We start from the raw sequence: 25,398 nt of genomic DNA on the forward strand, positions 1-25,398 counted from the left end.
AAGATAATGAAATCAAATTGGATTTGATCTAAATTGTTCGAACTCATTTTCAAATTTAGATTGAATGAATTAAGTTGTTAATCCAAATGATTGAGTTTGAAAAGTTTGAATCAAATCTAAAATTAAATTATTTTAGAACTAAATTCAAGTATCAAATAATTGATCTCGAATTGAACTTTATTGAGGCTCAGCTCAAATTAAATCCAAACCTAGATATAAAATTTTGTAATATATTTTCGTTCTTTCTAAAGTTCATACATAAAAGTAAGGGTAGATTCTATCTGAATTAGCGTAGTTCGAAATAAGTTATCCTTAAAATTGGAGTTCAGATCAATTCGAAATTGACTTGTTTGTATAATCAATAATACTATTCATCTCATCGTTGATCATTGATATTGTTCACCCCTCAAACAATATTGTATACCCCAAGACAACACTACATACCAACTTAAACTTGAATTGAGTATTATAAATTTGATCTAAACTTGACCTAACCCCAAACTCATGATTGAATCCACCCTTGCCATAATGCAAATATATGCGATGATATTCTTACCTTTGGTCCCAATTTGATTAGAAATAAAAAGGCCAGATTCATTGTCAGCTTCATGTTTATAATTTGTAATCCGATTTCTAATCATACAACGTTAGACTGACATTCCATGAAATGACAAAACAGCTATCCATAAATTTCAACGCTCGGAAGAAAATTGAAGTCCTTTAGTTGAAAAAGGTCCATCTGAATATGGGAGTCAATAATAATATCTACCAAGTCATAGTAAGTGTTACAAAAACCAGTTTAAAAGACTAAAAACAACAATATGTGCTTGTATTGCAATGTCTCTGGCGGCCACACCACACAAACAAGCCTTCAACCCGGAATACCTTTTAAGTTTCAATAGCTCTTGTAAATTCTCTCCACAAAATTCTCAAAGAATACTTGTAAATTAAAATCGAACAAGAACGTTAACGAAGAGGAATACCGCCTCCTGAATATTCAACTTCCTGAAAATTAACCAGAAAGCAATAGGCATTAGAGAAGACTCTAAAAGAACCAACAATATACATACAAATCACCCAAAATTTTATTTATGCATGATAAAAGCATCATAAATGGTTGTTAAGTCCACAACAGATTATTGCCTCTCTAAACATTTTCGGCAGACTATACAATCCTTTCCAATGCTCCTTTCAATTTCACATGTACAGAGGTAGGTGATTTGGGGTAAGGAAGAAGAATTAAACCTGAGCCGGGGGCAACGATGAAACCCAATCAGAAGCATGGGTCGGAAGAAGCCCCAACGTGTTAAGCTGTCAAAGTCAAATAAATGAAGTATAAGAACAATAATTAGCTCCTTGATGTTTAATTTTCAGGAAGAGAGAACCCATTCAAAATGTAAAGGTAAAATGAATCTCACCTTCCAGACACCAAGTGCTAAACCTCCCAAATTAAGGGCAATGAAAAGCAGCTTAGGCCCCAAAAGATCAACTTTACTGTCTTTGTAAGGCTCAAAAACTGCAAAATCAAAGTAAATGAACTTGATGAAAATGTTTAGACATTTGGTAGCTCAAGACACTGAAAATCATGTATACATTTGGTAACAATGAAAATTTCCACCAACCAATAAAAAAAAAAAACAGATCTATTAAAACACTAGGGGAACTGTTCGCATATGCTGATATCCCATGGTTGGAGTCTTTTGGTAGACATTAGAACTTCAAGTAAGATGCAAGATTAAACAATGAACTTGTGCAAAATTTTAATAAAATATACCATCTCCCACATGTCGATGACATTTTACAAGAAAATAAAAATATTTATTCAGATCCAAAATCTAGATGAACAGAAACATGATATATCTTGAAAGCATTCCCTGGCCATAACTTCACCTTACACTTAAAAACTCACACGGTATTCCCAACAAACATATAAATAGCCCTTTCAGAATGCAAGCAGAGAAAAAAGGGCCAAACATTTGTGGACACAAACACATGGCAATCACAATAAATACAAACGACATGATTTCTTCCAACTCCTCTCCAATAACATTTTAATCTCTGAACAACAAAAGTATGCTTACCTGACATGGAAGAGTCCTGGAACATAGATAAATACTTAGCGTAGGCAAGAGGAAAATAATTGCATTATACAAATCACTAGCATTGGGCTTACCCTTTCCGACTCCTTGAAGAGCACTTATAGGCTGCCAGAGAGCTGAAAAAGTAATACCAATGCTGAAAAGATGTACAGTACTTCCAGCCATCCACATCATGAACCCCATCATTAGCAGATTCTTGAAAGGAGCCTGTGCAACTTCCCAAGCTTTCTGAATATAAATAAGAACACCAATCTTGTTAGTAAACAACAAATTTTTTTATTGTAAATACTACATGTACAAAAGATGGCTAGCATATAAGCATGGTGATATGTCATAATGTGATTAGACTAATCTAATTGTTTAGTTTATCTCTAAATCAAAATAACCTAATTAATTGATGACAATTTCCCTTCCTAGACGACATTTCTCGGCGTCGGATGGGTTGGGGTGGAGTTGAGGTGGGCTGTCGGTGGAAGAGAAACCGTCGGGAGGGAGAGACGGCCGGCGATGGCGCCGGAGAAAGTGAATGCGTTTTGAAACTAAACCTTAGGGGGGAAATGCGATATTTTCAAACTTGACTTAGGAGAGAAAAGTTAATTTTTAAACTTTTACAGAGGGAAATGAAATCATATTTAAGTTTATTTTTAATATTAAATATAAAATGACGATTGTACTCTTACTACCGTTAATTTTAACTGCTCATGGGTGGGTAAACAGTATTTTTATAGTTAACGGGAGGAACTTTGAGAATTCAGCATAGTTTGGGTGGGAAATAGTTCTTTGGCCATTCCCAAATAACAACAGAATTTGAAATTAGTTAAAGCACAAGTCCAAACCCAAAAATGCACCGAATTGAATAAATCGAGTGGAAATCTAGCAGTTAACCTAATCAAACAAAATATACTGGTATAAATTTAAATGGAGCAACACTACATATATTGGTTATTAATGAATACAAACAAATTATATGATCAGGTGATCTAATTGCTTAAATTTAAAATTACCAAGGTGACTGGCAAGTTTGTTCGTACTCATTAATACCCACCATTTGTATCAGAAGCTGCAAATTACCTGAGCCTTCCAATTAGCTTCGGCATCTTTCTTTTGGCGACTGGTGGTTGAATCATCCTAATAAGATTTCAAATTCAATAAGTAAATTTCTTATGCAAAATAAACAAGACAAAATTAAGAGAACAAATAGATAGACCTAAAAGATAGAGAAGAGAAGGCGGCGAACCTGATCTTGAGAAGCACGAGTGAAGCCAGGAGGATCAGGAATATCACGTGAGGACGGCGTGGTTGAATTGTTTGTGAAATCAATTGCCCATCTTCGCCCCGAGCCCATCACTGCTTTACCCTTCTCCATTAGTTTCGATATAATCCACTGCTCTTTCCGCTCAGCTTCTTCTCTTAATTGTTGGAAGGAAATGCTATATTTCAACAGTCTTTCTCTTTTTTCCTTTTTAAAATTTTTTCCCAAACCCGACCTTAACTTTGGAGCCGGCCAAGCCAATACACTTATTTGGACTCGGATTTAGTTAACCACAGCCGGACTGGGCCGAGTTTATGGAAAAATTAATTTTTTTTTTAAATGTATTACATATTCAATCATAGGATACGCGCTTGTGATAGTAATAATAATAATTTCAATTACCACATTATCATATATTATACAATCTATCAAATTTTAAATTTTCTTAAATACCTCTACCATTTTATCACTTCTTTAAAAAATTTGTATTAATTTATATTAATAATATGATTATGTCATATAATGCATATTCACAATATATATAAACTATGTTAGGGCTTTAAGGTTTGTTCTACAAGTTGATTAAATATGACAAAATAAATAAATAATTATATATAAATATATAATATGATTAATAAATCTATATGAATTCAAGAAAATACGACTTAGAAGTTTTGAACTATACCATAAATTTTATCATATTATAAGTTAGTATAGTCCATAAAACCTTTTTTTTTCACAAATTTTGGCATAACATTGACTCAACAGATTGTGTCAAACTTGACCCGACATGACCCGGGACCATGTGTACTTGTGGTAATCAAGATGGAAAATTTGTACCCGTCAAATATAATTGGAGTCTTCCAACCGCGTTAGGCAAATGTTAATGAATATATTATATTATTATATTATAGCTTTTGAAAGGTACGAAGTGTGAACACGTGCTTGGAATAGAAGACAAATCAAACTTATAATAGTCAGGAATTGCAGTTAAGCATCAAAATCTATGAATAAATATGATAAATGGGTAGAAGAAAAAATGAAACTTTAGGTAGTCCAGGAATACAATACTCCAATTCATTACTCTTCTTGGCGATGATTCATAGAGGCTGGGGATGGAATTGCTTTTAGCTAGCTTTTGGCGATAATGGTGAAGCCCACTATACACTTTTAACCAAAATTTCAAAAGGGTTCATAATTAAGAAGAAAAATGAATGACCCACTATGGGTAAAACAGTTGGCTAGGAAGAGCTTCCACCTGGGTTGGTTAGATTATTCAATTTGAATAAATTTCTCTCAAATTAAAAGTCAGACCGACAATTCGTAATGAGATTAATGATTTTATTTATTTAATAATACTATTTATTTTATTGTAATATTGTGTATTCAATTAAAACTCTTTTGATAATACTGTATATCAATTTAAATATTTAAATCGACTCTATACTCAATTTAATTTTATTTTGCTCGGATCTATTTTATAATGGTTAATCTATGAAATCTCAAACGTAAAGTTAGAGACCTAAATATTTTATAGATATATTTAAAAGCATATATTATCATATTTTGATTTATCAATTAAAATAACATACTTTAACAATGAATTGATGGATTAATATCCTTAAAGTTTCTCGGGTTGGTGATTGGGCTCCACCCAAGCAGAATAGTCAAGTTTCAAAGAAATTTTGCGAAATTTCCACATATCTTGATTCGGCATGTTTACATGCGTGCCAACAACGATACCCGTAATCTTTTCCCAGTTTCCTCGTCAATGGCTTCCCTGGTTACCACTTTCAATCCTATGTTTACTAATATAATGGAACACATAATTAATTTTGTTGGCATTGGCCCCATTGAAGATTTCTTCGAAGAAGACTTGACAAAGAAGATACAGTGTTTGTGTATTTATTAAATTTTTTTTAGGTATTTCTAGGCTAGATTCGCTTAAGTTATTTCTATATCCCAAATCCGGATCAAAGAATTGAACCCACCCTTAAATTGACATATAAAATTGAAAATAAAAATTAATCACGAAAAAAAAACAATTTTATGTGATTTAATTAATAATATTTACTATAATGATAACACTATCGTTTCTTATTTATTAAATAGGCTACATAAATAAAACAAAAAATATAATGGCTTATTTATATAAAAATTTATAATAATATAATTTTACCCACAATCCCCGAAACAACCTGCAAGTTGGCCAGTTATTCCCCAAGACGATGCCGCTTTCTTCACAACCCTTTGTCATCTCTTATCTCCATCATTTTTAATTAATATTTAATTTTTTAATAAAACTATTATATACAATTTTTTTAATAGATAATTAAGTATTTAGATAATACATCATAATATATATATTTAAAAAAATTATGTGTAATAGGATTATCCTTAATTTTTTAATTAAAAACGAAATAATTTATCTCTAAATCATCACGTAACAATTTAGCAATGATTGATTGGAAGATGGACGGTTCTGATCCAGTCGGTGGTGGTCCTTCACAGATCATAGAAGTCAAGACCCATTTGGTTACGTTGTGAAAATTAGAAGTTCAATTCCAACCGTGTGATTCATGTCACGCACGCGGAGACGGAAGAATTTTTTCTACACAGTTGCATCGCATGCCACTATAAGAAGATCTCAGCCGTCGGTTCTGAACCATCTAACGGATATATTTGCCAATGATTTGCATTGGACCCACCAAAGAGCAACTAAAAATTCGTTATTTTAGAAAATTAAATATAAATAAAAGGTAAAATTGCTATTTGTTTAATGATTATAAATTAATGTTCAAATGATATTGAAAAGGTAGGAAACAATTATAAATTCTTTAACCTCAAGTAATAAAACTAAACTAGAAAATTCTTGGGCATTTTTCAGAATAGATTTAACCCAAATTATTTGAATTTGAATCATAATTTAATTCAAATAAAATGAGTTTAAGTTAAAAATTAAATTATTTTTATAAGCAAGTCCAATTTTAAATTGATACAAATATTCAAATTCAACTATAATTTGGATTAAATTTAAATTTAAATTACTTTTAAATTGAATTTGAGTTTCAATTTATTAACCTTACGATCTTAAATTATCCCTTTTTGAACTAGGTCTAGATTGACTCCGACCCAAGTGTTTTCCTTATATAGTTCTAAGGAATTTAGTGAGGATTTCCTTTCCGCTGGTCCCAAGGAATTTAGTGAGGATTTTTCTTTGTCTAATTTGACTTGGTTTGCAAGTTGACATTAAGGCATGGAACTTGACTCCATCAAGGGAATGGTTCGAACTATACTTGATCTGGTCGATAATTGAATTAATAAATTATTTAAAAATATATTTAAATAATATTTAATTAAATAAAATTATGATATGATAATATAGTTAAATGTTATAATATTGTTGTAATGAATTGATCCAATTAATTTAGAGATAAACATAATCAGATATCATTTATCAGATTCAATTACGAATCAATATGTTCCAATGGTTAATATACATTTAAACATCATCACAGACCAAGCTAGCCATCGTGGTGGCTCGATCAAACTGGTTCAACTGATCAATCCTACTCTAAATTAATTTTATTTTGAGTTAAATTAAATTAAAATGGATAAAAATTTAATTGGAAAAAGAAAGAATAGTAATGATTGCAGGAGAATTGAAGATCCAATGAAGAAAAAGTCAAAAACCAGTTCCAAATAAATTAATATTAATAATAAATCCCAATCATTATCATATCAGTTTGCCCAAGATTGCCGTTCGTTGCCCTTCTCTTTACCCTTCTTCTTCTTCTTCATCTTCCCGTTGAAGCAAACAGGCCACCATGAAGAAGAAACAGTCAGAAAGCAGAAGAGAAGAAGACGATCGAATTCGACAAAGAACATAGAAATATACATGAATGAACCCATTTCATCACTCTTCCTTTAATCTCAAGACAATAAAAAACACAGCTTCATGATCTAATAATTCTCAACTTTCATATATATTATATAGGAAACGAGTGTTCTTACTTGTTGTACGTAGACATGAACCCTAATCTTGAGCTTTCTGACGGGGTGAGGTTAGTGGAAACAGAGTCAAAAGCTCCGGCGGCTCGCTTCCTCTTGGTGTATTTAAAGGCGATGGGTGCAAGTAAAAACCCTTTTCAGCAATGGCTTTTTCTTCTTCTGAAAGAGCGGGGGAGGAAGGTGAAGCAGTACCTGAGCTGGGGAAAAACAGAGAATCGGATCCCAGTGGGGTTACTGGGCTAGGAATCGGTGAGTCGAGTCGGTGAGTTTGGCGTGGAGAGTAATGATTTGTTGGGGTACGGAGAGTGGTGTGGCCTAGCTTGATTTCGAGCTTTCTCGTGGTGTGTCTCCGCTCTTGAAGCTTGAAAGGCGACCGGCGCGGGGCGGTTGGGTCGAGTGGTATGGCGGGTTTAGAAGGGAGTCGAGAAGAAGGGCCGGGGGTAGTAACGGGTAGCTTTTCAGAGTCGGAACTGGTCAAGCCGGTCAGCCTTTGGACCAAGTCTCTGAAAGTGTTGGCATCTGCTTGAACAAAAGTAGTTGGTGACGGCGATGACGGCGACGAAATAATGGTGTGGTGGTGGAGGTGGTGGTGATGGTGGCGGTGCCTTTCCATTTTGTTGGAGAAAGTTAAGAGAGAAACTGAAGTTGATGTGTTTATCTGACTCAGAGAGAAGAATTTTTTGTTCAAGATTATGGGAGACAGAAACAAATTTAAAGTCAGCTTGAGAGACTGTGTCCGTGTGTATTCGTATGTACATTTATATTTATATTTATATTTATTGACTATGTATTGAGGACTTATTATAAGGAGACGAGTCTTTTGGATACATTGTTTTTCTCAAATAATTGATTGAATTTTCTATTGTATGTTTACAAGTATGACTGGATTCAAGCTGAGCGGCTTAAATTCATAATAGTTGCTTGAATACGACTCCTAGTCTGTTTGGATGTCTCATAGATGATATTGAAAGATCATTGATAAGAGTAATAATATTATTATCAACGAGATCATTTATATCATCAAATGTATAACGAAAATGAATTGATTTAATTAATTTAGTTTAAATCTAATTTTATTTTAATTATTAGTGTTCAGAATGATTTAAAATTTAAACATTTTTTATTTCTTCTACAAAGATATTTTTGCATGTCTACAATTGACAAGTAACAGTAGATTCGAGCTCAAATCAATTATTCTCTTTACTAGAATCAAAACTTACATTGACGATTTTTCTTCTTTTTTTATAATTAATTTTACTGAATTAAACTTTAATTTAAACTAACTATTTTGAATTTAAATAAAATTTGGAATGACATTGGTTAGTTTCAGTTTAACTCGTATCCACTGTAACTACAATTGCTACAGAAATAGCAATATGGATAATGCAAAGCAAAAGTATTTTCAAAAATGCCTTTAGGAATCGTCTATATAAATTATAATATTCATGTTCAAACAGAACCACTAAACTGTCCAATAGGATATGATTCAAATTGCTTGACCTCAGTTTCAACAATGGAGTTCGAACGTGGAAACTTTATCAAATCGTAGAATCAGATTAAAATATCAGCCATTATCAACTGTTTTCCATTCAGAATTTGAAGCTGAAAACTGAATAGATGCATTCATGCATGTTTGATTTGCATGAAACTGCAGGCTATACAATTTGACTTACAAAGTCTTGAATTCGATTACGTTTCAGCTAATTTGATATAACAAAGAGTCTCTGCATGAAGCTGGTCAGTCAGCCACTCCATTTATACTTAACACTGTGTACCCAAAAGTAAGGTACTAATAGATATACTCATTGGATTTCATCTGTCTAACATTCCATTAAAATTTAAGTTTGGGTGCATTCAATTTGAACTAAGTCCAGCTTGGGCCAATTCGAGATAGGATCGAATCTATTATGATTAGTTTAAGTTTATTTGAGTTAATCACAAAGTCATTAAATGACTATTGACAAGGTGAATAATATTGTTGGAAAAGTGTATAGTATTACTGATGAGATCAACAATGTCACATAGTAGATAAACAAGCTAATTTCAAGTTGAATTGGAGCTCCAACTCAAATTATGGATTCAAATCGAGCCAGTTCAGATTAGATCTACCCTCAGATTTAAGTCCCCTTGACTTTTAAATAATGACATGTCTAGCTACTCAATTATTCTGCACATGGCTAGATACGATTTAGGCTAAGTTTGATCGAGACCCAATTTAAGAGTGACTCAAATTTAAAATAATGAGCTCGAAATCAACAAGTTAAAACTCAAATTAGGCTTCAAAGTAATTTAACTTGAATTCGGTCTATTGGTTTGAACTCGAATATTTGAATCAACTTAAATCCAAAAGTTAGCTATAGATCAATAAATTGAGATTCAAACTCTGCTAATATGATTTAACTTTAAATTTGATTTGAGTTAATTTGAATTTGATTCATTTATTAAAACAGACTCAATCATTGGTTAGAACTCGACTTGTTTATTCTAAGCTCAAGCAACTCTTTTTATAACCAAATGACACAAATGTTTTCGAAAAGGTTTTCAACTAGTCAATACTCCGTTGGAATGTTGAGTTTGATCATCTCTATAAGACATCTTTGTAGGATTTGCATGGAATTATTATAAAGTATAAGACTTCTACATAAATATACGGTTATATCTCTTGTATCTTATAACCCTAAAGTTAATAAAAAGCATAGTACAATCGTGGACGTAGACATTATTAGTCTAAACACGTAAATATGCCTTATTTAGTGTGATTAATTTTGATTTTCGATCAATTTCTTTTTGCTTAATCCGTTTCCTAACATAGTCAAGAAAGAAATCAAACATACTAAAGAGTATGTAATATTGTAACTTACATGCATAAAATAATCCAACTACCTGTAAAAGGTTTATTGAGAAGGGAGAAGGTGACATGGGTTGATAAAGATTGAAGTGTTAAATTTGGTACGGGGAGGTGAAGGGTCAGTGTCAACAAGGCTTTGATCTTGCAACAAAGGGGTAGGGCAATTTTGCTTGATAATTGATGTAAGCAGTTGTTCTGTGTGCATTGCATTATACATATCTCTTATCACATTTCAAGTAAATCCCCAAATCCCATTTGCTCCAACTTTATCCCAATAAAATCCTCACTTTTACATCACCAAAATCTTTCCAAACATCAGTTATCTTATCAACAATAATGCTGTTCTTCATAATTGTTTGTTTGCTTGCCATTTAAAGAAGAAAAGAGTGTCACCCACCACTCTCGAAAAACAACTAGTTATGATGTAAAATTTCACACGTAAAATTAAAAAATTTAAATTCGACTTCATATTTCACAAATAGATTTGAATGTATATACAAATATTTTTTGATATATTTGTATTGAAATGAAAGGCTTTAAAGGTGGGTTGTTGGACTAATCACCCTGAGGTTTATCTACTTAGTGGTTGGGCTTCATCTCAAAGAGGTGGTTCAAGTTTACCAAATGCGATTCTTTTAGGGGTGAATTTCAACCGAATTGAATCGAGTCAAGGGTTAACTCGAGCTTAGATCAAATTCATAATTCCTAATTCGAGTTGGAGTTAGTGTTGGGTTATTGGTAAAGGTGAATTTGATCTACGTTAGCTTGGATTGAATCTACATCTCAACTCAAATAAGTCGATTTTGACCTAGAGCTCTAACTCTATTCAAGATTGATTCATTTTGTTCATTTGTTGACATTGCTCATATTGTTGGTGATGTTATTCACCCCTCCGATGATACCATTCATTCACCTATAATCCTTTGATGATACATTGTATCAATTCGAACAAACTTAAGCTCAAGCTAGATATTATAGCTTTAATTCAGACTCAAACTAACCCCAAATTTGACTTAGTTTAGATTAAATCCACTCTTAATTGTCAAACTATTTTTTTCTAAATTTACTAATTTAGTGATCTGATTTTAAATCGAGTGATTAAACTTTGTTAAGTGGGGTTCTACGTCACAGAAGAAGAAGTAAAGGGTGTAAAAAATTGGCACTTCACCTAAGTAGAAAATAATTATGTAGAGAAAAATGAAAAGACGAGGAGGAAGTTACAATAGAAATTTCAACCAGGTTTACACACAATAGGTGAGGATGACAAACCCTTAGGTAGGCCGACAGTGTCCTTGTCTGGTTACAGTGGCACATTTTTAAATATTGCCTACTTGTTATATAAAAAGAGTCATTTTCTGCACTTTTAGGTAAAATTTGATGCTTCAAAACAGTTTGAAGCATGGGTGGTAGCTTGGGGAGCTTGATGGCAAAGGGAAGAACAAGAAGTGGGTGCATGTTGGGTTTCAGCTTCTAAGTCAAGAAATTTAATCCATCAATCAATCAAACAAAGATTATAATTGATGAACTGATCCATGCAACTGCAATCAAGTCAACTCACAAGAGAGAAAACTCACAACTCTTAACTAGGGCTTGAGAGAGACGCCCCAACATTTTAATAGGTACAGGCCCGTCAGTTCAAACTTGCATCGAAGTTATATATCCAATTTGAGTTGAATTTGTATGATTTAATATATAATATTATTAAAAAAGAATTAATAAAATAAATAATATCATTAAAAAATTGAATAATATCATCGATAAAATAGATAATATGGTTGATCCGATAATTGATCTTGAGATTAAAACAGGATCCGGATTTTAAAATAGTGTTATGGATATATAAACTATTAAACGATAACGTTTTTGATAGTATTATTATTTGAAATTAAGAAAAAATAATAATTTACAGATCTCATGGAATATGACTTATCATCTTAGGCGTAATATTTTAACTTTGCTGTCAATAACTTTCCGTTACACCATTAAAGTACAATTAAAATAATAATAAAACAAAAAGATGTCATGTCACTTATTCTCGAAAATTAGTTCACTGAACCATTGAGGGCTGGAGGGTGATGGGTTTGAGTCCATATTTGATATTTGGTTTGGAAGAGATGAGCTTAAATTAAAATTTTGATTCGATAATTTAGTTTGGGTTTGAGACTTGTCAATGATTCTTTGTCAGAACGCATTTGTTTCATAAATTCCTTTTTTTTTTATTTTTTTTTCAGCAATTCATTGTCTTCTTAAATATTACTAGTTATCATTTGAATTTTAATTCAAATTGATCACTTTAGATTCAAATTAAATTTAAATTAATTTTTATTTAAACTTAACCGATTTGAATTAATTCACCTTTACTATTCAAGTGTTATATATAAATATATGTGTGTGATGCATTTTCTAAAATTACAAAATATTTAATATTTTTTAACATAATTGACGTCTATGGATTAGATTTGAATCAAGTTAATTTGGTTCGATTTAATATTTTATATTCAAACCAGACTTTTAATTTGGTAATTTAGCTCAAGTTTAGCTTTAATCCTTCTTTAAATACGTTGTTTATTTCATTAATAATATCATTTATTTTATTAATGATACTATTTACTCACCAATAATCTTCAACCAACTCAAATGAATGAGCTTGGTTGTCCATTTAGTCTTTGAGTTAAGCTCGAGCTAGCCCCAAGCTTATGAGTTTTTTAAAATTTATGAGCTTGTCAAATTAAACCCTTGCCAAACTTAAACTCGACAATAAAAATTCCATCATATTTGTGGGCTTTAAGTCGTTGAGTTGTTAGGTGTACATCAAAAACTTATCACCTACAATTGGTGTTGTCCTAAGTACAATTATTAAAGGGTGAATCCTACCCACATAACGGTTTGTATGGCAAAAAGCAATAAACATATGCCTAGTGCATTAGAAAAGGTATGTTTTTGCGTGTATATGAGATTCTGATTCAAAAGATCTGACTGAACAATTTGGGTAGATAAATGGCAAAAAATATTCCTTGTATATTGCTGCAACTATGTATGGTTTGCTAAATGTCTGCTGATTCACATTTAAAGAGAAAATGAATCATAGAAGTCCAATAAGATAGAGAGAATAAGGCCTTAACGTTTGACAATCAACTCTGAAATACAAGATAGCAGGTATTGTTTGCTGATTCACAATCTCCTGTGTGTTCTTATGAAGTTTGTAGTGTTCATTGCAATTGCAGTTGAGCAAGCATAAATTCCAGTCAAACATAAGGTTGCAGAGACCACAAAGAAGGTCCTCCATTGCCTTCCCGTAGCTAGAATAGCCAGTGCTGAAAAAGCAAGAGCCGCTGCCACAAGTCCATTTTTCCAAGTATAGAAAGCTTTGACAACACTGCTGCAATTCTTGCAATGTATCACATGTCGAAAGTATCGATTTGCTGTATTCGGAGCATGCATTGTTCCCAGGCCGCCCTTGGCTGGTGAAGAAGCTGAAACTCCTGCAACAAGCCCAGCCGGTGCATGTTCCACCACAGCAGGCTGTTTAGGCAGAGAAATGGTGCTGTGCCCAAAATGGTAAGGCATTCCATGGCCAACTTTGTCCATCCATTTCCTGTATTCAGCAACCCATGTATCTAAAGACCTTAAGTTAAGATACAATTGCTTTGTGGGCACTTTTTCTTTCATTAAAACCTCATTTTGGGATGACAGAAACCCCATATCTTGCTCAAAAACCTTACTTGCATTCTGATGGAAATACCATTGTGGTAAAATCTTTGACAATGGTGATCTTATTGTAGCTCCAAATCTTACAATAAGCATGGACTTTCCCTGTCCTGTTGGTCTACAAAGGAAGAGCCCTGTGAAGTAATGCTTCACACCATCCTTGCCAACAAATTCTCTGTTATTCTGAAGAACACAAGGTGCTTCAAACCGTAAGAAGTTTGGCATGGAGCCATCTGATTCCTTCCCCCACCAGCCTGCAAATCCGCGGTCTGATCGTTCAGTCACCTTGAAAAGGAGCGGTTGTGCGTCTTCTCTTTTCGCAGTCCAGTCTGTCCTATCATGTGAGATGGGAATATGAGCAGGATCCATCAGGTTCTCTAGGAGTATAGAGTGATCGTAAGGAAGCTCATGGATGGTTGAAGTGTCTTGAAAGCCTGGCCTTGCAAAATTCTCAAACCAGGGAATTTTACCAAAGTTTGGAGGTGTCTTCTGTGACATCCACACCCACACAACTCCTTGTGATTCCTTCACTTGATAAACTGAAACACAAGCTGATTTTGGAATTTTGGCATTCGCCGGAAGCTGAGGTATCTTAACACATTTACCCTCACCTTCAAATTGCCAACCATGATACAAACATTCAAGTCTTCCATCAACCAACTGCCCCTCAGAAAGTTTCGCCAACCTATAAAATCAGCCATAGCGCAGCTAAATCAGAGATTTGAAAAGTAAAGATGGAAAATTTACCATCCTACAGTGTAAAAGTCCGCACCAACGAGAAGTACTCTGATTCTGGATGGATTTGGGTTTAACAATATGAAAAGACATACACTGATACTGTTTATGTCTTAGTTTTGCTGTGTAATTGAGTATCTCTCCTCTTTCCCATTGCTGGGAATTTATATTAGTAAGAGTTAGAGTCACATATATAATTGTTTAAGCTAGTGCCGAAGTTAGTGTCTTGATAGACCCTGTCATGGTACCAGCATGGTAAGAGAACAACTGCAATTGCCATTGTCAAAACTAGAGGAGTGTTATCCTGACAAAAGGAAAAAATCATTTAATGTTTGATAGATCGCGGAGTCATGGAAGATTTCATCCTTTCTGGTTTCTAGAAGAAATTGTGTCCTGAGACTTCTCCTATTAACTACAACCTAGAGCAATGTTCATCTGCTAATTGACATTACAACATCATTATATCTAGTTTCACAAAACTAAGCAAATAAATCATACCTGTGGGGGCAGCGATCTTGAAAACAACGAAGCTCCCCATTGTCATCTTTGTACAAGACTATTTGCTTATCAAACACGGTGAGGCCTAAAGGGGCATCATCTGGGACATCTTTAGTGAGGTAAAGCGGGTACCATTCTTCAGTCCAATCATAGTCTGCCACTAATCTTTCTCCTCTCCTTTCCTCTTCACTGGAAGGATCCACAAGAACCTGGTGATCTTCATCTTCCTCCACACTACCACTGGTAGGATTACTTATATCAGCCAGTGCTTGGCATCTTGGGAAGCTGCTGGTTCTCAGAGTAGTTGATGATTTGAGATTTCTGTGGAGGGTTACGTTTGCAGTGAGTTTTGGTGGAGGGAAGTTGAGGAGGGATTTGAAGAGGGAAGTGGAGTGGGGAGAAACAAATGGGTGCAATGACAGAGCCATGATCATGAGGTGTTGGAGAAGAAGGAGATGGGTGGAGAAGAAAGAAGAAATGATGAAGCCATGGGAAAGGAAGGAAGAAAAGGGAGCTTGAAATCAATCCAAAGTGGAAACAGTCAGTTGCTTGCTAGATGGATGCACCACTCTGGGCCACACAATCCGTGGAAAGTATGCGGACTATCGCTAAGAATACTGAACCTCAATTTGTATATTTTTGGAACCCCTCTTTGAAGGGATAATAACTTGCGAACGTATCCAACTTTTTTTTTTTTTTAATTAAACTTTTAGATTTTTCATAAGGGAAATAATATATTTTTCTGTTAAATATATTTCCTTCCATTGAAAAAAAAAAAAACTAAGTATATTTGTTTGATATTTTAATAAAAAATATTAAATATTTGGTTAATTTTTATTTTTCCTTTCACTTTGAATCATTTAATCACTTGTCCGACAATTATAGTCCTTAGATTACACTTTGTTGATGTAAATTCAACCATTAAATTTGAGAGATTGTCAATGAACATAACGGATTGAACTAGTTATTTGATCTCGGTTAAATTGGATGATTCAGTCCAGACTTTAAAACAGTGATTCTCTGTAAGACAAGTAGAACAGAAAACAAGCTGTGGCTGCCATAACTTCTTCAAGGGAGCAATGAATTTCTCGACCATGCCACCGAGCTCGGCGGTTTCGTGGGACACAAGGGAATTGAAAACGATCTTAAATGCTTGGACCTTGAAGGGATTACAGTGCTTCTTCCTTCTATCTACCTTCTGACATTACCAAACTCATAAATAAGGCTTTAAATATCCTTTGAGAAAGACGCGGCTCTCTTTCTGATACTGTTTGACATGAAAATAGTAATGACTAAGCTATGACCTGTGTTTTAATTATTTTCTTGTCAAAACCACAAATGTGAGGGCGAATTATAATAGTTAATAATAATATGGGTATTAATAAATAAAATTCATAAGATTTTAGAAATTTAAAAAAAATTTGAACTTTAATAGTTTAAAAGATGATAATCACACCCTCAAATCTATCATCAATTTAAAAAAAGAAACATTTCAAGAATGGTACATATGGAACCGTATGGTTATGTATTTTGCCGACAGCGTTGAAGTCCCAGTTAACTGTGGTTAAGATGGGCAACTCAACCAGCTCCTGATTGGGTGCAGCCCAGTCCAGGCATAAAAACACTGGCTAAAAGCAACACTTTCGTTGTTTTTTGGTAGGTGAACCAGCTCTTAGTTACTTGTAATACATTCTCTTCGAAGTTTCCATGGAGAAAATACCACTTGTTTTTCCTCCTACGGCTATTCTATACAGACTTGTCACTTTTGTTATGGTCGTTCTTGCTCCTTTTCCTTCTTCTGCCGATCTCTCTTTCAACTTCTATGCTGCTTCGTGCCCTTCTGCTGAGTTCGTCGTTAGAAACACAGTGAGATCAGCCACCTCTGTTGACCCAACAATCCCTGGGAAGCTTCTTCGCCTGGTTTTCCATGACTGCTTTGTGAACGTAAGTCCTTTTATTATTGGAAGAGCTTTGTAAACTTTGATTCAAAAAGGTTTTGAATTTCTCTCTGTCTGTTATGTCACCAGGGCTGTGATGCATCTGTGCTGATACAAGGAAATGGAACTGAGCGAAGTGATCCAGCGAACACCTCTCTTGGAGGGTTTTCAGTCATTGATTCAGCAAAGAGAGTTCTTGAAATATTCTGCCCTGGAACAGTTTCTTGTGCAGATATTCTGGCTTTGGCTGCAAGAGATGCTGTTGAAGCTGTAAGATGCATGCTTCTCTCCTTTAGTGCTTTCTGTTCTTTGTCATTTTATTGTGTAATTCTTCTGGTTGGCCTCTCCATTCATGAAGACTTGAAAACAGGCTGGTGGACCAGCATTTCAGATTCCCACTGGTAGAAGAGATGGCAGAGTTTCCACAGCAGCAAGTGTCAGATCCAACATTGTAGACACAAGTTTTACCATGAATGAAATTATTAAAGTCTTTTCCTCCAAAGGGTTGTCCCTCGATGACCTTGTTGTTCTATCAGGTAAATTTTAGCTTCATTCCGATGGTTTTCTTTCTTGGATGTTGGAGTGGATTCTATTTGTCGAATCCATAGATTGGCTCAAATGAACCGGTTTTACGTTTGAACTCTAGTTGGAATAGTGCATACCGTGTACTTTTGAGATGACAGGTTATTCTATAAAATCAAGTCATTAACATATTTTTGATCTGTTGCCTCCAATTCTTAAATTTTAATATATTAAATTACCCATAAAATTTATGAACCATTACAAATATATAAATATATATTAACACTTAATAAATATTTTATTATTTATCTAATAGAAATTAAAAAAAAAAAGTGTGAAGAATTTTGTTGCAGAAAGGGAATAGAAATTAAGGTATTTTGCTCTTACCTATCTTGTTGCATTTCTAAACTTTACCTACTTTAAATGATATTGTATATCAACTTAAACAAATTCAAACTTAATCTTAAATTAGATATTATAGATTCGATTTAAGCTTGAGCAGACCTTAGACTCAATTCGAATAAGATAGAATCCACCTTTATATTTATAGAACATTTCTAAGCAAGGACGAAGCTTATGATTTGGTTTAGCTATCCAGGAGCTCACACAATCGGATCAGCTCATTGCAGCTCGTTCAGTGATCGGTTTAGGGTGGACTCAAAGGGGAAACGCTCACTCATTGACGCATCTCTTGACGGGAGTTATGCGGATGTGCTAATGCAGAAGTGCCCTTTAGGAGCAAGCTCATCTGTAACAGTTGATAATGATCCTGCGACATCATTTATCTTCGATAACCAGTACTACCGAAATCTGATGGAGCATAAAGGGCTCCTTCAGTCAGATTCTGTTCTTTTAACTGATAAGAGAACAAGAATAATGGTGGAGACTTTTGCTATTGATCAAGACAGTTTTTTCCAGAGCTGGGGCCTGTCATTTCTGAAGCTTACTAGCATTGAAGTGAAGACTGGTGTGGAAGGGGAAATTAGACAAACTTGTTCACTCAGTAATGGTTGAAGAAGATTAAAGAATCAAAGCAAACTTCATCCTTAAAATCTAATACTTGTTAGAATTGACTGTCACTTTGTTAATAAGGTATTATGTTGATGTATATAATCATGATGCCCAATTAGTAGAGGGGCTCCGTTCCCCAATGATCGGGTTTTTTTCAGCATTTTCTTAAGGAATGAGAATGTTAGTGGATCCAGATTAGTAATAAGAGTCCTAAAAAAGTTTGACTTATGGATGATAATCCATATAAATATATTGTTCTTTTGTGTGATTGTAATAATAATTCGATAATAAATTTGTTCATTTTATAACAAGTTGAGAAAATACTGAATAATACTGGCTCTGTTGAATCTAATTCAGTTTTGAAGTACTAAGACATACACCGCATTATTTTTTTTATTATGCAACTATTTGTTTTAGTGATCTCATACATAATCTCTTATCCCTTTTTCAAATCACATAAATAATCATAAATTATTCATTTATGATTCAAATTAGTTGAACTCGAATTAAAGTTTCAATTTAACTTGTGTTTAAGGGCTCATTAATGATTATTTATTAGAGTTTTTCTTCTGATATTATTATTTATTATTCGAATTGATTTAAACTCAAATTTGAGTTTGGTATTATAGATTTGAATTAAGTTCAAATTGACCCTTCATTTAAATTCGATTCGAGTTCACCCAAGGTCTTAATTTATGGGCTATTACTAAAATAGTAATGTGAATCCCAAAGCGAAACACTAATTAATTAATACACGTGCTAGAATTATTTGTTTGGGTCAACACCAAGTCCACCTCTGCAAAATTTATTTTAATAAATGAGACATTGATTGAGCCCTGTAAATGTAAATGTGGATGTAATTAAACAGTGTTCTATAGGTTCAAAGTAGAGTCTTAATTTGGCAAATGACCATTTCCCACCCAAGGTTTGATAAAATGAAAAATTTCACTCTTTAAATTTAAAAAAAAAATTCTTCCATCTATCCATATAACATAATACATATTTTCTATTTACTTAAAAGTAGATATAATTTTTTATCCATATTATATTGTTTGAATCATGTGTTAGAAAGGGTCCCAAAGAAACGAGAGATTAGAAATTTTAATTGGGCCTAATAAATCCGGCCCAATTCATTCCCATCGATCCAATCTAATCAGAACACTGGAGTTTTTATGTTGCCGCGCCTTAACCAAAAACCCTCGGAACAGTATTGCTTACTTTGCGCAACAGGGCATTGATCTCTAATCGTCAATAGAGCCATCTCTACAGCTGGGATTCGACAGAATTCCTAGCTGAAACTAAAACCAATCGAAATCATGGGGGACGTTTTGATTATGAACCAGACGGAGGAGCTGGCTTCTCGTCTCGGTATCGATCTCATTCAAGTTGATCTCGATTCTATTCATGTCCTACCTGGCGAAAACTGTGGCATCGTTAGGTATTGTTCATGCGTCTCTACTCTATCTTGCATTTGTTTTGTTTGGTTGACTAGGAACTGTACGGAATTAAGATATAAAATTTAGTTTCTAATTTTATGTTGCTGTGTTTGAGGCTTGGTTTCTGAATACCAGGCTTCGTGGAGTTCAGCGTCTGTTATCGTTTATTAAATCTAAACTCTGTGAAAACCAAAATTAAATAAATTAGGGTTTTTTTAAATATTTTTTTTTGTTTTAGGTAAATGGTGCATGTTGTTCTAAGTTGAGTTTTTTCCCTGTTGGCAAAACAAACATCAATGTGGAACTAGTGGTGGATTCATTCCGAGCTGGCTTGGCTCCAGTGAGCCGGACTGCAGCTCAGCTTGATTATGGATCATTAATCTTCTGCTGATACTATTCACCTTGCCAGTAGCATTTTTGTTTATCTCGGGGGTAACCTTCCAACGAATCTATACACCAGTTCGAACAAGCTTGAGATGGGTTTGAGCCAAGCTCGAGCTTGCCTTAGGCTTGCTTGAATCAAATCCACCCCTATATTGGACAGGTGGACCAAATTTTACACTACAACTTATGTGTTATCTTATTAAGCTTTAACATGTCTGAGTATAATGCTGAAAGTTTTCTCCATTTTTGTTTCCTCTGTTTTTATTGGTAATGTTTGCTGGTTAAATTTTCTGTTTCCTTCATTACCTGATTTGTGTGTGATTTAATTATGGCCTTTTATATTCATTTGAGTAGTGACGATGAGGATGTATACGAAGATGATCAGATGGAACTTGATTCTGGATTTGGTAATGTTATTGTTGTTGATAATCTACCTGTTGTTCCTCAAGAAAAGTTTGAGAAGCTTGAGGCTGTTATTCGCAAGATCTATAGTCAGATTGGTGTTATTAAGGAAGACGGATTATGGATGCCCAGAGATCCTGAAACCAAGAAGACGCTAGGTTACTGCTTCATTGAGTATAACACGTCACAGGTAATTATATTGAATTGTTTTTTAGAATTTTTTGCATGTCAGTTTCTATTTATCGGAAAGTCTTAACACTAAACTGCAGATATTGTTGCATGGAACTATGATTCAACTTTGGCTATTGTTGTAGGAAGCTGAACTTGCAAAGGAAAAAACCAATGGGTACAAGTTGGACAAGGCACATATTTTTTCCGTGAATATGTTTGATGACTTTGATAAGTTTATGAAAGTTCCAAATGAGTGGGCCCCGCCAGAATATAAGCCATACACACCAGGGGTAATTATTTTACTAAGTAATTTACTTGTGATATTTAACACCTCTTTCCTTTTTTTTCTCTCTCTATGTGTGAACTGATGTTATTTGCTTGTGTATAATTTCAGGAGAATCTCCAACAGTGGCTCATGGATGAAAAAGCCCGAGATCAGTTTGTGATACGTGCTGGCACTGATACTGAGGTTTTATGGAATGATGCAAGACACTTGAAGCCTGAGCCCGTTTACAAGCGCACTGTGAGTGAACTTGCATTTGCCTGACTTTATCGAATGACATTGTATTTATTATCCATAGTTGTATCTTTTTTTGTTCAAAATTATTGTTTCTATACAACAAAAGTTAAGTCATAGTTTCCTTTTTCATATTTAATAAATATATGGTATGATGAATGACTATAGTCTGTTTCCGTCACAGTACTGGACCGAAAGTTTTGTGCAGTGGTCACCACTAGGAACTTACCTTGCCACAGTTCACAGGCAAGGTGCTGCTGTTTGGGGAGGTGCTGCGACTTTCAATCGTTTAATGCGTTATGCTCATCCTCAGGTAGATTTTGATTCTTGTTTCATACTGTTCTAGTCTTATCTCTTGTTCTTCTTCTATAAAGTCTTACTATGACAATTGCAGGTTAAACTGATTGATTTTTCTCCTGGTGAGAAATATTTGGTTACCTATAGCAGCCACGAACCTAGTAATCCTCGTGATGCAAATGTGAGATGCTTTTTCTCTACTTATTTTCATGGTTGATTGTTACCTCTGAGCCATGCCTCATATGGAATAAATTTAATTTTAGAGGGTTGTTTTAAACATATTTGATGTGAGAACTGGTAAAGTGATGAGAGATTTTAAGGGAAGCGCTGATGAGTATGCAGTTGGAGGAACAGGAGGTGTTGCAGGAGTGTCTTGGCCTGTTTTCAGGTGATTTTTCTTTCTAATCAATCTACTTGCGGATGTAAAGAGGTTTGTTTTTGTCTTCTATGTAGAGTCTTCTCCAGTACTGATGGATTAGTGTGTAAATTTCTCCAGATGGGGTGGTGGGAAAGATAAGTATTTTGCCAAACTTGGAAAAAATGCAATCTCAGTCTATGAAACTGAGACCTTCACCCTTATTGACAAGAAATCTTTGAAGGTTGAAAATGTTATGGACTTCAGCTGGTCCCCAACTGATCCTATTCTTGCACTGTTTGTTCCTGAGCTGGGTGGTGGAAACCAGCCTGCTAGGGTGAGTGCCTATTTCAATTGGGAGTTGCATTTTTTTTTTTATATAATTAGTTCTTATTTTCTATGTTTCCTCTATTTCCAAGGTGAGTCTTGTCCAAATCCCAAGTAAAGAGGAGTTGAGGCAGAAGAACCTTTTCAGTGTCAGTGACTGTAAGATGTACTGGCAAAGCAATGGAGACTATCTTGCTGTCAAGGTTGATCGCTATACAAAAACCAAAAGAAGCACATATACTGGCTTTGAGTTATTCCGAATTAAAGAAAGAGACATACCCATTGAGGTTTTAGAGCTTGACAATAAGAATGACAAGATCATTGCCTTTGCTTGGGAGCCAAAGGGTAACAGATTTGCAGTTATTCATGGTGATAGTCCAAGGCCTGATATTAGTTTTTACACCATGAAAACCACAAGCAATACTAGCCGGGTATCAAAGCTCACTACTCTCAAGGGCAAACAGGCAAATGCTCTTTTTTGGTCACCATCTGGCCGTTACATAGTTCTGGCTGGACTCAAAGGTTTCAATGGTCAGTTGGAATTTTACAATGTTGATGAGCTTGAAACAATGGCAACAGCTGAACATTTTATGGCCACAGATATAGAATGGGATCCTACCGGAAGGTAAATTTTGATGATATGAAATAGGAATCATGATTTTAACTGTTCCATGGCAAAGCATATTGACTGAATATAATTGTGAAACTGTTCTAAGTAGTCTCTGGGAAAATTTTGTTTTCATTCTTCTTTCTTTCTCTCACGATGTTTGTCAACCCATATCATTTGTAATTTAGTGGTGACTTTGTTACCTGTTTGCATTTTTACAGGTATGTTGCAACTTCTGTGACTTCAGTTCATGAGATGGAAAATGGTTTCAATATATGGTCCTTCAATGGCAAGCTACTTTATAGGATTCTGAAGGATCACTTTTACCAGGTAAGATGAGTCATTATTACTCTTTTTATTGAATGTTGATAAAATTTTGTCAATCAGTTGCCTATTTTATATTTTGCAATACTTGGAAGAAATGATTTTCGTGATTTATCAGTTGGAGAATACTTCCGGTTACATTTTGTAATTTTGTGTGAAACGTGGCATTGATCATAAGTAACGTGTGCAGAATGAACTAATCGCATGGGGCCCTTTTTTTATTTTTTCACTGTAGCAAATAGCTATGATAAAAGTTAATTATATGTTTGGCTAGTTTAACTTTTCTATGTCACTATTCTGATACGATTGGGTTTCTTTCTTTGATTTTTACAGTTCTTGTGGCGGCCAAGATCACCATCTTTCTTAAGTCCTGAGAAAGAAGAAGAAATTGCCAAGAATTTGAAGAAATATAGCAAGAAGTATGAGGCAGAGGACCAGGATGTGTCATTGCAATTGAGTGAGCAGGAGCGTGAGAAGCGGAGGGCATTGAAGGATGAATGGGAGAAGTGGGTCAGCAAGTGGAAACGTTTACATGAGGAAGAGAAATTAGAAAGACAGGGGCTGAGGGACGGGGAAGCCGGTGACGAAGAAGAGGAATACGAAGCTAAAGAAATTGAAGTTGAGGAGGTGGTGGATGTTTCAGAGGAGGTTGTCTCTTTCGACGACTGAATTTATAAGGTGGTCTTTCTATAAAGCTTTGAAGCTGGGACACCCTCCTCTCTTCAAGGTACAACTTGCAGCACCAGGTATCTTGTAGACAAACAATTAAATGGAGCTCCTGAGAAGCTAGTTTTTTGTGTTTACTATTTCCCCTTTTCTAAAATCTAATTTCTTTAAGAAACTAACATATTTCTTAATGTCATACTGCATTCAGATGTCAATCAATTTTGTTGTCTGGTTTTCCATGTTTTAATTGTAAGTGAAAGTTATGAATGAACATCAAAGTAGTCATTTTTTTCATCCTTTTTTAATCAGAATAGTTTTTGGTGGACTCGCAATTACACCAGTGGGATTTGTTTGAATATTAGCGCCTTCATCTGAGGGGAAAGTTCTATGTATAGAATAATGCAACTGACCGAAACAATGCCTTGTTTGCTTTTTGCATCCACTATATTCCGAAAGCTAAATATTATCTTTTATTGGGATTATGGTTAGGGGTGGATTCAAATTTACGTTCGGTACTAATGAGTTAAACACAAATTAAAACAACTTTTAACTTATCAAACTCAGCTCGAGAGAATGAAGGTAACAGAGCTTGTCATATTGATGGTTTTTTTTTTTTCTCTTTTGAATGATTTTTCTCCTTTAGCATCACTTTTCTACCTTTTCAATATAATTGTTTATTAGCATGAGTGAATCGAGCTACATGTTCTGAATTCAAATTGGATTGTGTGTTGTGTTATGTTTTCGTAAACTTAATTTATTGTATTGATTATTTTATTATATAAAGATTTAAAAAAATAATTTTTAATTAGTATATTATCATTTTAAAAAATATAAATTATTATAACAATGAATACGAAGGTGCTGTGCTATTCATTACGTTAGTGTAGATGAAAATACAAAATAGTCACACAATAATGTTACTGTATAATTGCACTTCTGTAGAAACATATATGTATGTGAACAGGTAACAGGTAATAAAATATTGAAAATAAGTTCACATTCACAATAACTCTTAACTGTTCAACATCTTCTTCTTCAATCTTCACCTCTAATTTCTTTCTCTCTCTAGATTCTTCTTCCTCTATTTCATTGTTAGCTTGTTTCTCACTCCAGAACACATCAAAGCCATTCTGTTATCAACGAAAGTTATCAATGTTTGCGACAGTGTAGTTATCGACACTTTGACAGGAAGAGTCGAATGTTTTAGTTGGCTGGATGCAAGATTTTTCGTCGGCAGTTCACAAGTCATAGTTGAATCGCATGCAAGAATCTTGTGTCGGGTGGATGCGCT

General features: G+C 34.3%; 5 protein-coding genes across 7 annotated transcripts; 2 read left to right on the plus strand and 3 right to left on the minus strand.

Annotated features, from left to right (window-relative positions):
* Positions 1-724: 724 nt before the first annotated feature.
* LOC123200061 (ER membrane protein complex subunit 4-like) lies at positions 725-3,570 on the minus strand. Of its 2 annotated transcripts, XM_044615157.1 has the most exons (6): positions 3,337-3,561; positions 3,171-3,227; positions 2,174-2,327; positions 1,419-1,516; positions 1,246-1,311; positions 725-1,005 (listed from the first exon to the last, which is right to left on the minus strand). In XM_044615157.1, exons 1-6 carry the CDS (start codon positions 3,463-3,465, stop codon positions 967-969), a joined length of 543 nt encoding a protein of 180 aa, XP_044471092.1. In that variant the 5' UTR covers positions 3,466-3,561; the 3' UTR covers positions 725-966. The 2 variants fall into 2 exon arrangements, with proteins under 2 accessions (XP_044471092.1, XP_044471093.1); XM_044615158.1 differs by lacking the exon at positions 725-1,005 and having other exon boundaries at positions 1,282-1,311; positions 2,082-2,327; positions 3,337-3,570.
* A 3,471-nt stretch (positions 3,571-7,041) lies between these two features.
* Positions 7,042-8,071, minus strand: LOC123201035 (VQ motif-containing protein 4-like). The gene is made up of 2 exons (XM_044616480.1): positions 7,366-8,071; positions 7,042-7,152 (listed from the first exon to the last, which is right to left on the minus strand). Exon 1 carries the CDS (start codon positions 7,973-7,975, stop codon positions 7,388-7,390), a length of 588 nt encoding a protein of 195 aa, XP_044472415.1. The 5' UTR covers positions 7,976-8,071; the 3' UTR covers positions 7,042-7,152; positions 7,366-7,387.
* A 5,176-nt stretch (positions 8,072-13,247) lies between these two features.
* Positions 13,248-15,762, minus strand: LOC123200921 (protein TIC 55, chloroplastic-like). The gene is made up of 2 exons (XM_044616305.1): positions 15,152-15,762; positions 13,248-14,603 (listed from the first exon to the last, which is right to left on the minus strand). Exons 1-2 carry the CDS (start codon positions 15,583-15,585, stop codon positions 13,382-13,384), a joined length of 1,656 nt encoding a protein of 551 aa, XP_044472240.1. The 5' UTR covers positions 15,586-15,762; the 3' UTR covers positions 13,248-13,381.
* A 966-nt stretch (positions 15,763-16,728) lies between these two features.
* On the plus strand, positions 16,729-18,869 carry LOC123200306 (peroxidase 46-like). 2 transcript variants are annotated; one of them, XM_044615451.1, is made up of 4 exons: positions 16,729-17,095; positions 17,179-17,358; positions 17,459-17,624; positions 18,230-18,869. In XM_044615451.1, exons 1-4 carry the CDS (start codon positions 16,859-16,861, stop codon positions 18,622-18,624), a joined length of 978 nt encoding a protein of 325 aa, XP_044471386.1. In that variant the 5' UTR covers positions 16,729-16,858; the 3' UTR covers positions 18,625-18,869. The 2 variants fall into 2 exon arrangements, with proteins under 2 accessions (XP_044471386.1, XP_044471385.1); XM_044615450.1 differs by having other exon boundaries at positions 16,731-17,095; positions 18,209-18,869.
* Positions 18,870-19,807: 938 nt separating this feature from the next.
* LOC123201016 (eukaryotic translation initiation factor 3 subunit B-like) lies at positions 19,808-24,401 on the plus strand. Its single transcript, XM_044616460.1, has 11 exons — positions 19,808-20,059; positions 20,796-21,033; positions 21,158-21,304; positions 21,409-21,537; positions 21,716-21,844; positions 21,926-22,009; positions 22,092-22,216; positions 22,325-22,520; positions 22,603-23,135; positions 23,339-23,447; positions 23,775-24,401. Exons 1-11 carry the CDS (start codon positions 19,938-19,940, stop codon positions 24,108-24,110), a joined length of 2,148 nt encoding a protein of 715 aa, XP_044472395.1. The 5' UTR covers positions 19,808-19,937; the 3' UTR covers positions 24,111-24,401.
* Positions 24,402-25,398: the final 997 nt, after the last annotated feature.

This window comes from Mangifera indica, chromosome 17 (genome assembly GCF_011075055.1).
Source record: "Mangifera indica cultivar Alphonso chromosome 17, CATAS_Mindica_2.1, whole genome shotgun sequence".
In the NCBI taxonomy this organism is placed as follows: domain Eukaryota; kingdom Viridiplantae; phylum Streptophyta; class Magnoliopsida; order Sapindales; family Anacardiaceae; genus Mangifera; species Mangifera indica.

Excerpts from the sequence above, each read along its gene's own strand:
- LOC123200061 (XM_044615157.1), bottom strand. The coding sequence starts at position 3,465 with ATGGAGAAGGGTAAAGCAGTGATGGGCTCGGGGCGAAGATGGGCAATT. Across the intron at positions 1,312-1,418 it reads TAGCACTTGGTGTCTGGAAG|CTTAACACGTTGGGGCTTCT; the intron begins GTGAGATTCATT and ends TGACTTTGACAG. Across the intron at positions 1,006-1,245 it reads CATCGTTGCCCCCGGCTCAG|GAAGTTGAATATTCAGGAGG; the intron begins GTTTAATTCTTC and ends GTTAATTTTCAG.
- LOC123201035 (XM_044616480.1), bottom strand. The coding sequence starts at position 7,975 with ATGGAAAGGCACCGCCACCATCACCACCACCTCCACCACCACACCATT.
- LOC123200921 (XM_044616305.1), bottom strand. The coding sequence starts at position 15,585 with ATGATCATGGCTCTGTCATTGCACCCATTTGTTTCTCCCCACTCCACT. Across the intron at positions 14,604-15,151 it reads CAAGATCGCTGCCCCCACAG|GTTGGCGAAACTTTCTGAGG; the intron begins GTATGATTTATT and ends CTGATTTTATAG.
- LOC123200306 (XM_044615450.1), top strand. The coding sequence starts at position 16,859 with ATGGAGAAAATACCACTTGTTTTTCCTCCTACGGCTATTCTATACAGA. Across the intron at positions 17,359-17,458 it reads CAAGAGATGCTGTTGAAGCT|GCTGGTGGACCAGCATTTCA; the intron begins GTAAGATGCATG and ends ACTTGAAAACAG. Across the intron at positions 17,625-18,208 it reads TGACCTTGTTGTTCTATCAG|GAGCTCACACAATCGGATCA; the intron begins GTAAATTTTAGC and ends TTAGCTATCCAG.
- LOC123201016 (XM_044616460.1), top strand. The coding sequence starts at position 19,938 with ATGGGGGACGTTTTGATTATGAACCAGACGGAGGAGCTGGCTTCTCGT. Across the intron at positions 22,010-22,091 it reads GTAATCCTCGTGATGCAAAT|AGGGTTGTTTTAAACATATT; the intron begins GTGAGATGCTTT and ends ATTTAATTTTAG. Across the intron at positions 23,448-23,774 it reads TGAAGGATCACTTTTACCAG|TTCTTGTGGCGGCCAAGATC; the intron begins GTAAGATGAGTC and ends TGATTTTTACAG.